Genomic DNA, 15,667 nt, shown 5'->3' with positions numbered 1-15,667 from the left:
GTGTAAGAGAGATCGAGACATCGAGGAGGGATTCAGAGTAAATCTCTCATAGCACCGCTGCATCTTCATGTTTTATATGTGGACATTTGTGTGTTGCATGCGCATGTGTGTACATGGGTATGAACATGAACATGTGTGTGTGAGCAAGAACAAAGAGTGTGATTTTGATGAATGTGTCCTGACGGATAGTGAAAGCCCCCCTAAGCTTGCCTCCACTTCCTCTCCAGCCCTCCTGTCACGGCTGAATATCGAGGTCAAACCACCTTTCATTTCTGTTCCACACAACAAGGACACAACAGAGAACAAGTAAACATCACATCCCATTGGAATTCTGCTCTTTCCTTATTTTTCATCACTTTTCAAAGTGTTTTCATCAGAAAAAAATGGAAACCCCTCTAAATGCACGGTTGATATCTTTTTTTAAAGTGCAGAAAATCTCAAATCTGTCAGGTGTCATAATTTCACTTTCAGCTGAATTCAAAAAGCAGCTGCATGGAGAATTTAAACCCTTGGTAACCTCTAACTGTACCCCTCTACGAAACCAGTGTTTGTTCTACATTTGCCCCAGTGGTGTTGATTTTGATGTTAATCACAGCCAGAAAGGACATTACCAATATTTCAGGTCTGACAGACATAGCCTCATCCACAGATCACTCCCCACTTCTTATTTCCTGTCAAGTCAAGTCATGCATTGAATCAGCAACAAGATGGAGGTGGGAGGTGAACGCCGCTGCCTCAGGGCTGCCTTAACAGGCTTTCATCTGGGTGTCATTTCATCTAATTCCCCGAGCAGCTGTGCAGATTTGGTCTGATGATAGAATAAAAACAGATTGTCTTAATTTCTGGAAAATGTGACAAGTGTGGCACTTTAATGCAGAGAAGCAATGTCGTTTAGAGAAATTCACATGTGCTCATCTACTGTAGATAACAAATCCCTCATGTAACCGCAATGCCAGGGTTATTTAAATGGTTTCTGCACATATTTTAGCCTTTTTCCAGTAGAAGTTTTGCAGTGTGGCACATCAGCGAGCCCTCGTCTGACAGGGAACACAGCCAACAATAAAGACGAGAGGACGATGGAGTTATCAATTTATTAGGGCCTGAGCCAGAAGGTACTTCTGGCGAAGACCCTATTATGTTTGCTCGGCAGAGCAACACATTAGCAGCACTAAAAACACTAAAAACACACACTAAACAGTGTCCCAGGCCCCCCCAACACCCATGAGGCAACTGGGCCAGACGGCCCGGAGCCAGTTTTCACATACACACCCATTCAAAACCTGGTATTATACTGTTCTTGCTCTCAATGAGTGCGCGCTATATGCGCATAATGCGCATAACGCGCATAATCTAATTTGACCCCCTGAACATGCATGAAATTCGCTGAAATTTGGCACAATCGTTCGGTATGTCTCAACATTCACTAATCAAAAACAAAAACGCCACTAAAGTCTATAGCGCCACCTAGGGAGCCACACAAAAAAAAGATAATTTTTTTTAATTTCGCGCGCTATAACTCCTCACACAAAACTCCCACAGACATGGGACCAACACCGTTGGACTCGTCTCATCAAGACGAACAATTCTTACACTCTGACCCCTCACCTATCTCCAACAGAATGTCCACAAATTGGACAAAACTGTCAAAATCAGGACTTTTTTTACTCCCCGAACAAAATCTATCTCCTCCTAAACCGTAAATGCCAGGGCTTCCAAACGTTCACACATTACTCTCCCAACTGTGCTCTTCAAAAATCTTTAAAGGCTAATATACTACGCGCTCGGTTTGGATTTTATAAGCCCTCAAAGTGGGGGAGACACGTTTTACGCTTACAATGGAAGTCAATGGGGAGGCCGTGTCCTCTCATGGTACATACTCTCGAACAAATGCTTCTCACGTCTATACCATACATCGCACAGCTTTTAAAAACATATCACTGTATTCCTGACAAAAATCCCTACAAAAATATGGTATTTTGTGTTACTTTCCACCAACGTAGGCCGAGTTATTCAGCTTTTACACACTACATTTCTCTTAATCCTCCACTCTCTCCACTCTAGCACAGATCAAAGAAAGTGCAGCGGGGGAGGGGTTCTTAATGGGCCAGCTGGCAGCTCTGCTCTCAGCTCTGCTCTCAGCTCTGACAGAGATGGCAGAGATTTGTTTACTGTAGTCATGGAAACCACAATTGGCACTTCTCTGCCCTCATGTACATATTCTCAAACAAACACTTGTCGCTTCTAAATTAAAACACTCACACCTTCAGAAAACACACCATTGAATTCCTGAGAAAAAACTCTACGAACTGATGTCTTTACATTACACTTTTGACCAACATATGCAGAGTTATGACTGTGTTTGTCAGTAAAACTGCCAAATCCTCCTCTGCTCTCCACTCTGACAGAGATGGCAGAGAGCGAGCAGAGAAGGGAGGGGCTCTTAAAGGGCCGGCTCTCAGCTCTGCACTCACACTGTGCAGCGCACTGAGGCTCGTATCTCCTAAACTACAAGGCCTAGGGATTTGCCGATTACACCGTTGGATTCGGGCCGGTGTCAAGGACGCGGCCGTAGGCCGCGTGGGGGCTCAGGCCCTAACAACGCTGCTTGCAGCTTTAATTTGAATTGGGTTTTGACGTTACACTTCAGCACATATACTGCAGCAAAGATGTAGAATTTACTGCTCACAGGCATGGGGTGTTCTGTTTATGCTCTGGTGGTTAGACCAATTTAAAAAAAAAAATACAGCTTTGAGTATGATAGATAATGAAAGCCTCCAGAAATAAAAGTGAATTTCAAATAAATTGTAAGACTGGAATTCACAAATTTGCAGTCCTATATTATTTAAATTCATTTGTAAAAGGCTGTTTATAAGAGATAGGACTTGTCAATGGAAATGGCTCCAGGGTATTCTTTTGTTAACGCACTCAAATAACTTTGGCCTGATTGATCATTTTGACTTAAAATCGTCTAAAAAAAGGCCCCAGGGTGAGAAAAAGATGAACCTCCCCGTCACTGACGTTACAGTGGAGCTGAAAATGAGCCAACCTGTAATGTTTGTTCATTGGAGAACCTCGAGGAGTTCCCCTCAGACAGGAAGACAGCAGAACACTCTGTTCCTCTCAGCATGACAGCATTTTATTAGGCAAATGATGACACACTTCACTGTTTAAAGGACAGCATTATACATTCATGTCAAGTCTTCTATACAGTACAAAGACACAGCACAGAGGTTCTGTGACATCCAGTTGCGTTGGCCCAGCGGCCTCACATGTAGGATCTCTAGAGCGACAAAACACTGAAACCTTTTTTTTTCTTTTTTTTTTTTTCTTCTGTCAGAGTAGCTGATTCACACCTTGAAATCTTTGGTCATGTAGGACAATCGATTCAAATATTTGAAAGTCATTCTTTCTTTTTGTTGCTCCAGAGAGATTTGAAATGTTTAAGCGGTTTTGGCCTTAATTAGACATGACTTGCCTTTTGATTCGATTCACTTGTCTTTCATTTGGATTAGTGGCTCCATTATGTTTGTTTATAAATTGTGTGCATTTACATAATCCATTTTTCCATCAAAGCCTCTGCCCATCTGTGTTTAGATCAAACGGCATAAGTCCCTGTGGGGCAAGCAGGAGTGACTGGGGTAGATGCTGTGGGTAAACACTGTAATACTGCATTTTGGCATCATTTAACTTAAACTCCATTCAACACTTCATCTCTGAAAACAGGTCTTTGAATGAGCTGTAAGGCGCTGAAATGACTGTCTTGTCTTGTTTGAACTGTCTGTAAGGCTACTCTCAGTTTTCAAAGCAGTGGTGGAGAGGCTGACACTGGATACGCGTGAGGTTATTGAGCAGCAAAAGTTTCCAGTACGAACCTTGGTGAGTCTCTAGAGACAAGGACGCTCCCATTAAGAAGCCTTCATTAAAAGATCAGCTTAAACGACACTGAACCTTTGAACAAATGAACACAGACTTCACTTGCCATGTAAATAAACACCTACACATCACTGTTGTTTTTTTTTGTTTTGTTTTGTTTTGTTTTTGTTCCCAGGACAACAACATTACATCCCATATTTGACGCAAAGCGGCAGCAGAATGGTCTGGTGGTCACAGCGACATGCGCGCTGCCGAAGTGTCCGCGAGCAAGTCACTGTAGATCCCTCATATGCTGTGAGGGTCACTCCGCGGTGACCTGCAGGCTCTCTGGAGAAGAGCTGCTGGGACAGACGAGATGAATGAACGATGGCGGTGGTATCAATATATCCAATTACGCACGGGGAGATGCTGGACTCAGTGTAATCCGTTAGGGGTGAATGGTGACATCCTATCAAGGCTGATATCTGCCTCGCAGTCCTCCAGGTCACACACCGAGTCTGTGGCGTTTTCGTTGTTGACAGAAAACTGTGAAATTCGGTCAAAATGTTCTTCATGCTCAATACATTCAACCACGTTGGGGATCATGTTGACGTAGGCGTTTGCGATTTCTTTGTGGATCAGGGTATCTTGGTTATAGGAGACCAGCTCGTTGCTGATGTTAACAGTTTCCACTGGTGTGTTGGAGCAAAAATAGCGACAGCCTAATAAACTGGCGAACGCCTTTCTGAATTCTGCATTGAATGCGTAAATGATGGGGTTCAGGGAGGAGTTGGTCCAGCCGAACCACACGAACACGTCAAAAGTAGTCTCGCTGACGCACGGCAGACCAGCGTCCCGGTCTGTTGCTGGCCTGTCACAGAACGGGACCATGCAATTTAGGACGAAAAAAGGTAACCAGCAACACACAAAGACACCCATAATTATCGACAGAGTTTTGAACACTTTGGTTTCCCGTTTGATTGACGTTTTCAGTGTGTTGTGGTGTTGGCACTCTATTCTGTTAGTCCTGCAACTTTGCGCGTGCTCTGCAGCTCTCTCCAGTGAGGCTATTCTTCTGATTTGTATTTGTGCAATCCGATATATTCTGGTGTAAGTCACAATCATAATCGCCACGGGAATATAGAAACTTATCAAAGATGACGATATAGCATATTCTCTGCTCAGGCTGGAGTCGCAGTTTTCCTCCGGCTGTCTACTTGTGGAAGAGTTGTGCGTCCCAGTCGTGTCGTCATCACTGGCTTTGTGCCAGTTTAGCTGGACCGGTATGAATGAAATGAGCACTGACAACGTCCAAGTGATGCTAATCATAACAAAGGCAACTCGCTGGGTCATTTTCCTCTCGTACCGGAAGGGGCTCGAGATGGCCCAGTATCTATCCACGCTGATGATGCAGAGGTTCAGGATGGAGGCGGTGGAGCACATAATGTCAAATGCGACCCAAACGTTACAGAAAGTGCCAAACGGCCAATAACCCGCCACCTCTGCCACAGCCTTCCATGGCATCACAAGGACGGCTACAAATAAATCCGACAAAGCTAGTGAGACGATGAAAATATTGGTGACTTTGTTCCGCAAGTGGCGAGAGCGCAGCACCGCGGAGCAGACCAGGATGTTCCCCAGTAGTGTCCACAGGATGAGCACAGACAGCAGACAACCCGTCACTGTGCGCACGACCATGTCCTTCCTCTGGTCGCTTGTTGCCTCCGTTTCGGTGCTGTTCCACATAATCTCCCCAAGCGGTGCCGGCGCAGAGTCAGTCACCCGCACCGATGATAGGTACTTAGCTGGGTTCTCCATTTGTCTCTTCAAGTAAAACTGCAGTCCATTGCTTCGCATGTGGGAACGGGCGCACTCATCAGCAGCTCACCGCATTGTCCCCGTTGACCTGCTCGGTTGCCAGCCTGGTTCAGAGTGCAAAACAGACGGTGTGTAAGCGACGTGCCAGGTGCACTGAGCGGCTGAAACGAAGAAAGCATTGGCGAGCGCATGTTGCAGCCTCGCTGGCCGGGTCGTCTGACCTGGCTCACTCTGTGAGTCCCTCAGTCAAAGATGAGCGCGGAGCGGCTAAGAGAGAGTCCGAGCAGCTACCACACTAAGCCATTAGGGCTGGGCGCGTTAACCATCACGCCTCCTTTGTGCGTGGTGTTACGCACAGCGTTACATTAAACAGGTGTGAAGAAACCTTAACATTTGAAGCGGTTTAAGTGGGTGGAAACTCTTCACTGCGTCATTACAATTCGTCTGTAGAGCTGGATTGTGTCTGCTTGTTGTGTGCAAATCTGACATCACACAACACTGTGATGAACGCGCTCATAGAAGGAAGTTTACAGACGACGTGCTCATAAACACCAGACTTAGATTATCTTCTCAGACACTCCCCAACACTCCTCCTAAGAATTACATCAGATGGACCAACGCGGTGTCCTGCAGCCTCACAGAGCTGTCCACGGTGCTGAAAACGCAGCCAGCCTAGCGCACGTCGCTACCGTCGTCCCGCCACAATCTCTCCTATTAAAAAACAAACACAAACAAACAAACGAAAAAAATCGGATGCATAATTTTATTATTCGGCAACATAATCCCCAAAGTAGGACTTAGGATCATCGTAAACACTAATGCTCGGCTGAATAACTTTTCAGCCTGATGTAAGGAGCTACATTTTAATACCGCTTAAGCCTACATCCAAAGTATCATTGAGTACCGGTAGAGTTGGTAGTTTGCCCCCGGACAGGAGGTCAGATCCCATCCACTCGTCAGATATGACTGCAGGTGAGTTACTTTCACACCCTCGGAGGGCATTTATAGCGACAGCTCGGTGCGCTCTGCTTCGCCGCACATCCACGTAGCGGCAGCGGCAGCGGCAGCAGCGGCAGCGGCAGCGGCAACGGCAACAACAGCAGCAGCAGAAGCGACGTTTCCGGCTTTGAAACGTCACGGTTATTTTTAGACGTGTCTGCGTGCCTGTCAAATCGTTCTGACAAAACGTCAAAATAATCTCCCGACGCCCGATGCCAAATTCTCTGGAGTAACCTAATCTCAGGATGTCGTGTCAGGAGGCAATCTGCGTCCGACACAGTTACATGTTGGGAATTTGCTCCAGATATTAGAGGCAGTGATTCTGACGAAGTTTCAAATAAAGATGATGATGATGATGAAGAAGATGTTTGCCCCACAATAACTTCAGCTCGTTCAGCGCGTGTATTTTCTGGGTACTGCTTGATTAGTAGTTTGTGTACCTACTTATTGTCATTCTCTTGTTTGGTAACGATAGGTCTTTTTTGGTTTTTTGATTGTATCGAGTGGTGGAATGTCTTCTTGTGTTTTACTCGTGGAAATGGAGCGTTTGCACTTCCCGGACTCACTCCGAGTTACACAAACACATGGCGCCACCTTGTGGTCGTCATATTAAAAAAAAATGAAACTCAACATAGAGAACAGATAACCGGCGAGAACATGAGATGTAAGAAATACGACCAGTTTTGTTTATGAAAAAAAAACTATTCTTTATTCCATCACTACTGTACAAATAATTTCATATGAGCACCATTTCTTATGAATTTCATAAAATCATATCACAGTGTCTGAATGATGATTTTGATGGAACGAGAGTATTTAAAAAAAGATGACTTACTAGTAAGATTGCTGTTTTCACCTAATAAAAACCCCACATGTTGGCACATAACGAGAAAATGGTGGATAGCACCAGGTTGAGAACTTGCTGGAGGGAAATTAAATCTCACCACAAGAATGATTTGTGTGTTATCATAAAAGGAAATAAGTGGCATCAGTCTGGTGTTGTACTTTTTTGTTTTCCTGGAACTCCAGCAGCAGTTTTGAAAAGTCTTGGGAAAACAGACACATCTGATTAGATGGTTTCTCATGTTATCTACATGAATTTGAAGGTCGAGTTGTTATCGGACTTTTAAACTCCCAATAACACAAAGGTGTAATTCACACAATCCCACTATGAATCAAAATAGTGCTCCTGCGCCATATAATTAATTTTACTCAACCTATTAATCAATTTCACAGAATAGAGAAATAATCAGCACACATTAGGGCACTCCTGAAGGGATGAATAACTGAGAGAGGCTTCTGTTACCGCTGAGAACCAAAGTCCAACACTTTAATACCTCCACCAAAGGGGATCATACCAAAACTTACCGATGAAGCTCAGCGTAGGGGTGTGGAACCAGATGGATTTTGGGGCCACACCCAGAGAACTTGGCAAGGGTTTGCACTCACTGAGCTCACTTTGGGTTCGTAGTGCCTTGCTGAGCTAAGATCGTCACTATCTTTGGCAGATATCTCTGGAGGTAAGTGAGAACTTTAACCATTTATAGTTGCATATTTCAAATGCAGATTTAAAAAAAATATATATTGGTAAATGATGCATGATGGCACTCGTGGTTCTTCGACAAACAGCGCTGCTTCTCTGATATTTGAGACAAACAGGTGTATCAGTGGCCTGACTGTACTAGATTTATTTATGAATACAAGTGAGGATCTATTATATACTGTAAGTCACTAAGAAAATGTGTGTGTCGGATATAGCATATACATTTTAAACGATGTAGCAGTCGGTAAAACCTACGGAAATGTGACAACAGAGAAAAAGAATACAAATTACCCTTTTAAATTGTTGACATGAAAGATATTTTTCATAACAGTCTTTAATAAAGCTCACAGTATATAAGGTAATTCTTCAAGGAATGCAGGCTTATCCCTAAATTTAAGGAACTACGTTTGTTTACCTCCATGGCTTGTTTTCAAGTCTGTTGGAGAGTTACCGAAACGCCCCCTCTGAACGGTTGACCTACGCTGTGACACACTCTGAGGAGCCGGTGGTGACAAGCGTTCTTGCGCGTGTTGTCTGGCATTGTCAGTCTTCTGTTATTCTGTCAGACCCGGCGAAAGACCTCAAACAGGGAAGCAACAGAGTGCATGCGGTAGAAAAGTTCCAAAGGAACAGCAAAATTGAGCACTGTGGTCCATATGGTGAAGCCGAATGTCTCCTGTTCCAGGCCGTTGTCGTATTGTGGCCGGCAGCCGAAGGCAGGGAGGATCCACAGCTGAAAGAAAAAAAGAAAGAAATGTTAGTTGTTTGAACATCGGTATGTTTTTCTAATCATAAAAAATAACTTTCAGGGTGCTCTGTAGAGCGTATTCTTTTGCCAATACTAATGTTTACATTTTTTTTTAGCATTTTTTCGTAATTGTAAAAAAATTGAGCTGCTTCAACATGTCACGTGTCCTTCCTAGGCCCGATTTACGCATCTTCACTAAGCTTCATGTACTTTTATTTAATTTTGTCAAATGAATCCAGCCAAAATATTTGAATTCTTTCTTTGTTGGCCAGTGACAGGCCCCTCCACCAAGTTTCATAAAAACCATCCCGATAACTTTTGTGTAAATATGCTAACAGATAAAAGAAGAAAGGCTGGAGGGAAGATATTTTTTTCATTCAAACTGTGAAGGAACTGATGGCAGTAAAGCAAAGAGATCAGAACTTGAGGAAAAGCTAGTTGGCCTCTGTCAACTCACAACAAAATCCACTACCGACATCAATGAAGTGCATAAATGAATCAATAATATATTGTTTGTTTAATCCGTAAACAAATCAGAGAGTTAAAACACCAGGTTGCTGTTTTCTAGATGTTCATTTCCTTAATTTCCTGGCGTCTCCACTAATTTTCTGGCTATTTTTTAGGAGCCAAGTAATAATCTAGCACATAGCTTCCAAAACAAAACAGAACAAAGAAGGCAAGTTCTCTTTTTTTTGCAACAGCTACAACAACAAAGCAAACCAGCCCCAAAAAGGTCCATTAACAGGCTCTTCTTTATCCAGCCGTATGCTCAGTAATTCACAAACACTTTGATTAGGGCTAAAAAAAACCACAAAACTATAACACTCTTGCATTACTGTGAACAAGAGAATGTGAGCAAGTTGACTAAACTGAATGCACCAGCGGGTGGTGCTCAGCGCTACCGTGAGCAACAAACTCCAAGTGTTAAACTTTGTTTTGAGCGCTAATCAAAGTGTCTGTGAATTACTGAGCATACCGGAGGATGAAGAGACCTGGATTATACCAGACAGTGAAAATGAGTTTGTAAACTGTTGTTTTTTTTTGACAGTTTTACTTTTGTTTTGTTTTGTGTTTTTTTTTGTAGCTGCCATCAGTTAGACAACATATATATGCATATCTATCTATCTATCTATCTATCTATCTATCTATCTATCTATCTATCTATCGATAGATAGATAGATAGATAGATAGATAGATAGATAGATAGATAGATAGATAGATAGATAGATAGATAGATAGACAGACATGTAAAAGCGAAAGTAGCAGGTCAACCTACTGCTCAATCGACCTGAAGAGATACTGGTTGCGCTTTAAATTTGACTTTAAATATTGTACTTTTTTTATGTTGTGAGACAAAAGCAGAAGTAGCAGGTCAACCTACTGTTGAAACGTTGGTAGCACTTACTGTACTTTTATTTAAAATGTATTGAATATTGAAAATGAGAGCAGGAAAGGTTAATCTCCTGTTGATTCAACCCGAAGTGTTGGTTGCACTTTATTTGAATAAAACACAAATGCATTGGCCATTAATTGTTGTTTACTTGTTGTTTGTGTATATACATAATTCATTTATGCCTATTTCCCTTACAAGAAGCAACAGGAATCTAGGAAACTTCACCTGCACTGTCCAGTGTCCAGGGATTTATTTCACAGTCACACTGGTGGAATTTTTGGGTAAAAAGTTACTGAATCGATTTCAAGTCACCCAATCGTTTTGGATGGTATCCTTCTAAATGAACCAGTGTCGTCCTTGAATCGTATGGGTCACCACAAATCGTTATTAAAACGAATCATTACACCCTAATATATAATAAAAGTGGGGTATCTATCTCCTCCTTTAACTCTCCCCCAGAAGGCAAGCAAATGTATTCTCTAAAAATGATGAACAGCTAAGGGTAACTAAATTTATACCAAAAAACAAAACTTCTCATCAAGCTGCTCTACATTCAATAACTGATCATTATTTGTTTGGCGGACTCACCGAAATGTTGCACATTATCAGGAAGACAGAGATGTTCTTCAGGATCTGTCTCTTAATATTTGGAGCCTCTTCTAGTCTGTGTCCCATCGGCTGAGGCACCTCGGAGGGTTTCCAGGAACACCTGTACACCTGTCCGCTGTCTTCCTGCTCGTTATCCAGAGTGACACAGGTCCTGTCTGGAGCTTCATAGGGTCGGTTAAAGATGCCGTTATACGACGGGGCCAAAGAAGAGGTCACTGAGAAGATTTCTGGCGCCACTGGTAACTCGGGGTCCTCCCTCTCCCTTTCCTCCTGCTGGCGGTACAGAGACTCTACAATGAAGATGTTCTGGATGTACCGCTCCACCACAACAAGCAGAGAATAGACCAGGTTGGTCCAGCGGTAAGGGGGGCTGCTGTTAGCGCCCAGCACAGCTATTATGCTGCACCATGACATGAACCAGGAGCCGATAGAGGATCCAAAAAGCAGCTCTGTGTCCAGCTGCCTGGACGGGTTCTTGGACATGTCCAGAGGCATGTGGTTGGCTCGGTATATGAGCAGACCCGAAGCCCCAACAGAGCACATGAACACCAGCATGATGATGCCGTAAATGTAGAACATGGAAACGGCCGACTGGAGTGTTTTTGGGGACTCCTCCACATGTGTGATGTAAACCACCAGAATCCCAATGGTACTGGCGAGGGCAACTAGACCCAGAATGGGACCAAAGGTCAAACCCCGGGTTTTTGTTGCCAGTCTTTTCTTATTGGAAGACAGGTCTATGGTCCGTCCGATATTCTTCCACATGACGAAGAGCATGGCGGAGACAAAGATGTGGTACTCAATGTTGAAAGGATAGAGATAGTAGAGGCTGCCAGAGAACATGGAGCAAGTGCTGGTGGTGCAGTTACAGCAAGGCTCCGAGTGAACTGCAAGAAGACGTCAAAAATAAATACAAAAGCATGAGGATTGAGAGAGAAATGACACTTATCAAACACAGTTTAGCTTTTAACTGACATTACCGCCCCCATCTATCAGGCTTCTACTGGTAGGAAGAACAAGAACACAAGGCACAATTTTCTGTTTACACAAGACTTGATGGGACACCTCTGATAGAGAAAAGCACCTAAAGCTGGTAAGAGTGAAATGCTTTGCTCAATGGCATACAGGTGGGCAGCATGGCTCAGGGGTAGAGTGGCCGTCTAGCAACCAAAGGGTCGCTGGTTCAATCCTCGACCTCGGTGACCATGTTGAAGTGTCCTTGAGCAAGATACTGAACCCATAATTGCTCCTGATGAGTAGGTTGGCGTCTTGCATGGCAGCCTCCACCATCAGTGTGTGAGTGAATGGGTGAATGAGATGACACTGTAAAGCGCTTTGAGTGCCGCTAAGGTAGAAAAGCATTACATAAAACTGAGTCCATTTACATAGGGAGCATCACAATCCAGCAGAATATCTGATTTAAGGACCCTTAAAATAAACTAAAAAGGTTTTTTGTGTCAGCGACACGGTGGTGCAGTGGTCAGCACTGTTGCCTCACAGCAAGAAGGTTCCGGGTTCGAGTCCCGGCTCCAGCACAGGATCTTTCTGTGTGGAGTCTGCATGTTCTCCCTGTTCCTGTGTGGGTTCTCTCTGGTACTCCAGCTTCCTCCCACAGTCCAAAGACATCAAGAGGGGACGAGGCTGATTGATACTCTAAATTGACCGTAGGTGTGAGTGTGAGTGTGAATGGTTATCTGTCTCTATGTGTTGGCCCTGAGATGGACTGGTGACCTGTCCAGGGTGAACCCCACCTCTCGCCTGAAAGCTGCTGGGATAGGCTCCACCCCCCCCCCCCCGACCCTTAACAGGATTAGCGGAAGACAATGGATGGATGGATGTTTTTTTGTGTCACCAACTGACAAAGCATATAATCAGGTGCATAAAAAAATCCATGACATTCATTGTTTTATTTGAATAATTTAAAGTAAGAAAAACATCCAGTAGTTTACAAGAAACACATGAAGAAAGAAATGTATTTTGCTGCTTTTTAGTTATGTTAACAATTGTGATCTAAAATGTAATGATTTATTTGGAAGCAGTTACAATGAAAGTCCCCTCTCAGGTGTTGGTATCCATGCACATCTACTCTTCTTAAAACCCACCACAACACGCTTTCGTAATGCTGTTGCCTTCTAAAGTTTGTCTCAACAAAACCCTGCCGTGTGCCCCCCCACCACCACCACCACCCCTTGTCCCCTCCTTCCCCCTCACCCCCGAAAGGCCACCACTATGGTCCTGCACCCTTTAATTAAAAAGGAACAACAGTCAGGGTGCAGCCAGCCTCACAGTCAGCCGGATATGAGGAGGAGCAGCCGAACCCCCCAACCCTGGGCTTAGATGTATCAGTTACTGTAATTGCAGCACCCTTGGGAGTAAGCAGTCTGGGACAAAGCCGTCTGAGGTCAAGCGGGGGTGGGGGGGGTGGGGTGGGGGTTGCCAAGGAGAGTGGTGGTAGCTGAAGTGTGGGGAAAAGGCTGGGGAGAGGGCCTCAGGACTCGTAATACTGTGTGCCTCCTGAAACCTAATAGAGACGCGTTCGACACAATCAGGACCCGCTGGGCTGGCGAGCTCACCTCCTTCCCCTCGCAGCCCTCCTCTCCCTCCTTCTTCTTTCATCTATTGAAGTGAAGCTCTCAAGTGAACTATTGTACTTTTCTTCCAGGTACAAGCCAGCAATCGACCCCTTGGCCCTTACCTATGGTGAGGTTCCCGTAGCCCAAGGCAGAGAGCCTTCTCTTATGGTTGTTCAGAAAGTGTTCAGCTTCTGACATCACACCATTGCACCACAGGAGGAGGTTGGTAAAAACGGCGTGGATTACACCGAATCTGAGGGAGTTGAAGCATTAAAATTCAGCTTGTTTTCATGTACATGCATTGTTTAGAACAGCAGATTATTTTAGTTTTGCCTGATGTCAAATTGTTTTCTATTATTAATTTAACGACAACTGAACCCTGAGTACACGATAATCTAACATACCTCTCAAATGTCTCAAAACTCTTGATGACATCCTTGATGTGGAACCAGAGGAAATGCACCTAAAGCAAAGAACAAAAGTTCAAAACTAGTAGATTGACACATTATTGTCCAAATGTCTTATAAGTGGAGGGGAAAAAAAGACTTCGAGAGTTCTTGAAGTCACTTTCTTGTCATTTAAAGTTGTATTAAAACAACATAGACAATGATAGGATTAAAGTGTGGCAGCAACTCAACAACTGCAAAGAGGTATTATGCAAAGACTCAGTCCACACAAACACTGGGGGAAGAGCATCACTTTCTTTTCATGAAACTGGATTATACATATATGAATATAAATGGAGACGTTTACCTGTGCGATGGTGTGAGTTGCATGAATGACAGGATGTACCCCGAGTACAGCAGACACACAAGACTGGTAACCAACATAATACCCGATTCGGAAAGCGTCCATAATCAGCGAGAGGAGCGCAAGTAGAGTCAAACCACCTGCAGAAGAGGAAGTGATTGGTTCACAAAATTAACTGATTAAATATTTGTTTTGGCTTTAAGGCAAAACGAAGGAGTTTATTTTCAGTTGCTTTGCACACTGAGATCTGTGACACTTATAATAATAATAATAATAATAATAATAATAATAACAATAATGATAATAATAATAATAATAAATAGCAAAACAGCGCCAATATGCGCATTTACTGCTGCGTGATTAATGAAACTCACCTCTTATCCAGCATGTGCTTGCGTGCACATCTTTGTCCGTCCGCGTGTTTTTCTGTCTGTCCCGCACCAGGATGTACCACATCATCCAGATCAGCTGGAGGATCATGAGGCAGGTGACGAAGGACAGCAGGTGGTCTTCCTTGACTGAGGGGCCATGGTGCGCAATGGCCAGCATCAACGCCGCCCCGATCAGCAGCACATTGGTCCCGTACTGTGCGCTGAGGATCTCTCCGTTCTTCCTCGGATATTCTCCTGATAAACTCTCTTTCAACTTGGTGAAGGTCTTCTTGTCGTTCTCGGAGCTGGAGGACGAGGAGGAGCTGTGGCAATACTTGTTCAGACACATTATATCCAGGCCGTTGTGTTCCACCATGGTGAGAAAAACGCAGACAAATCGCGGTGCCGGGAGAAGAGTGAAGTCAAAGCCGCGCGCTATAAGTGCATTTGAGGGAGGCCGGGAGTGTAACCTGTTGCTACAAGGTGGGGATTCAGCTGGATAGGTACCGTGCCAAACATGCTCATTCAATCTTCAGGGTCCGGCTCAGTGGTCACGCGTAGTTTCGATGTCCAGCCACGCTGAGGATGAACTTGATAGATTGTAACAGTGAAACTAAAATATCTCGAAATGGGAGATTGCGCTTCCGTCTCTGGTGAGCTTAGACCCCCGTCTTCTTGAAACTCCCATATGATTCAGGGTCAGCTGTGCCAACCATTCACCGCTTCAAGAAGCAAAAGCGCGGATTTATCCCCAATAACATGAAGAACAAGAAAAAAAAACGAGCTTCACCCAAATTCAACTCCTCGGTGCAGCTGCCAGCTTGCCTCTCCGACCCTGCCTGCTGGAAACCTCTCACCGAGCAGGACGCGCAACAAACCTGCGATTTCAAAGTGGTGAAAGACGAGTGACCCGTCCTGACAGCGCTCCAGCGTGCCAGCCACCCAGCTCTTTATAGTTCCACATGGCTTGAAAAGTCGGTTTTTAAATTGAGAGAGCAAAATCGGTGGTCA

General features: G+C 44.2%; 2 protein-coding genes across 2 annotated transcripts; both read right to left on the bottom strand.

Moving 5' to 3' along the window:
* Positions 1 to 2,631: 2,631 nt before the first annotated feature.
* Positions 2,632 to 6,707, bottom strand: drd5a (dopamine receptor D5a). Its single transcript, XM_086198688.1, has 2 exons — positions 6,575 to 6,707; positions 2,632 to 6,381 (listed from the first exon to the last, which is right to left on the bottom strand). Exon 2 carries the CDS (start codon positions 5,707 to 5,709, stop codon positions 4,288 to 4,290), a length of 1,422 nt encoding a protein of 473 aa, XP_086054814.1. The 5' UTR covers positions 5,710 to 6,381; positions 6,575 to 6,707; the 3' UTR covers positions 2,632 to 4,287.
* A 687-nt stretch (positions 6,708 to 7,394) lies between these two features.
* On the bottom strand, positions 7,395 to 15,161 carry otop1 (otopetrin 1). The gene is made up of 6 exons (XM_086198689.1): positions 14,660 to 15,161; positions 14,289 to 14,425; positions 13,940 to 13,998; positions 13,658 to 13,788; positions 10,942 to 11,849; positions 7,395 to 8,945 (listed from the first exon to the last, which is right to left on the bottom strand). Exons 1-6 carry the CDS (start codon positions 15,030 to 15,032, stop codon positions 8,775 to 8,777), a joined length of 1,779 nt encoding a protein of 592 aa, XP_086054815.1. The 5' UTR covers positions 15,033 to 15,161; the 3' UTR covers positions 7,395 to 8,774.
* Between the last annotated feature and the right edge of the window lie 506 nt (positions 15,162 to 15,667).

Source organism: Aulostomus chinensis, chromosome 3 (assembly GCF_037954235.1).
Source record: "Aulostomus chinensis isolate RoL2024-O1b breed Wild chromosome 3, RoL_Achi_v1.0, whole genome shotgun sequence".
NCBI lineage: Eukaryota > Metazoa > Chordata > Actinopteri > Syngnathiformes > Aulostomidae > Aulostomus > Aulostomus chinensis.
Note: the sequence above shows the minus strand (reverse complement) of the source record. Positions and strands in the feature narration are given on the sequence as shown.

Coding starts and splice junctions, on each gene's coding strand:
- drd5a (XM_086198688.1), bottom strand. CDS start 5,709: ATGCGAAGCAATGGACTGCAGTTTTACTTGAAGAGACAAATGGAGAAC.
- otop1 (XM_086198689.1), bottom strand. CDS start 15,032: ATGGTGGAACACAACGGCCTGGATATAATGTGTCTGAACAAGTATTGC. Junction 14,426..14,659: donor AAGCACATGCTGGATAAGAG/GTGAGTTTCATT, acceptor CCTCTTCTGCAG/GTGGTTTGACTCTACTTGCG. Junction 8,946..10,941: donor TGATAATGTGCAACATTTCG/GTGAGTCCGCCA, acceptor TTTTTCTTTCAG/CTGTGGATCCTCCCTGCCTT.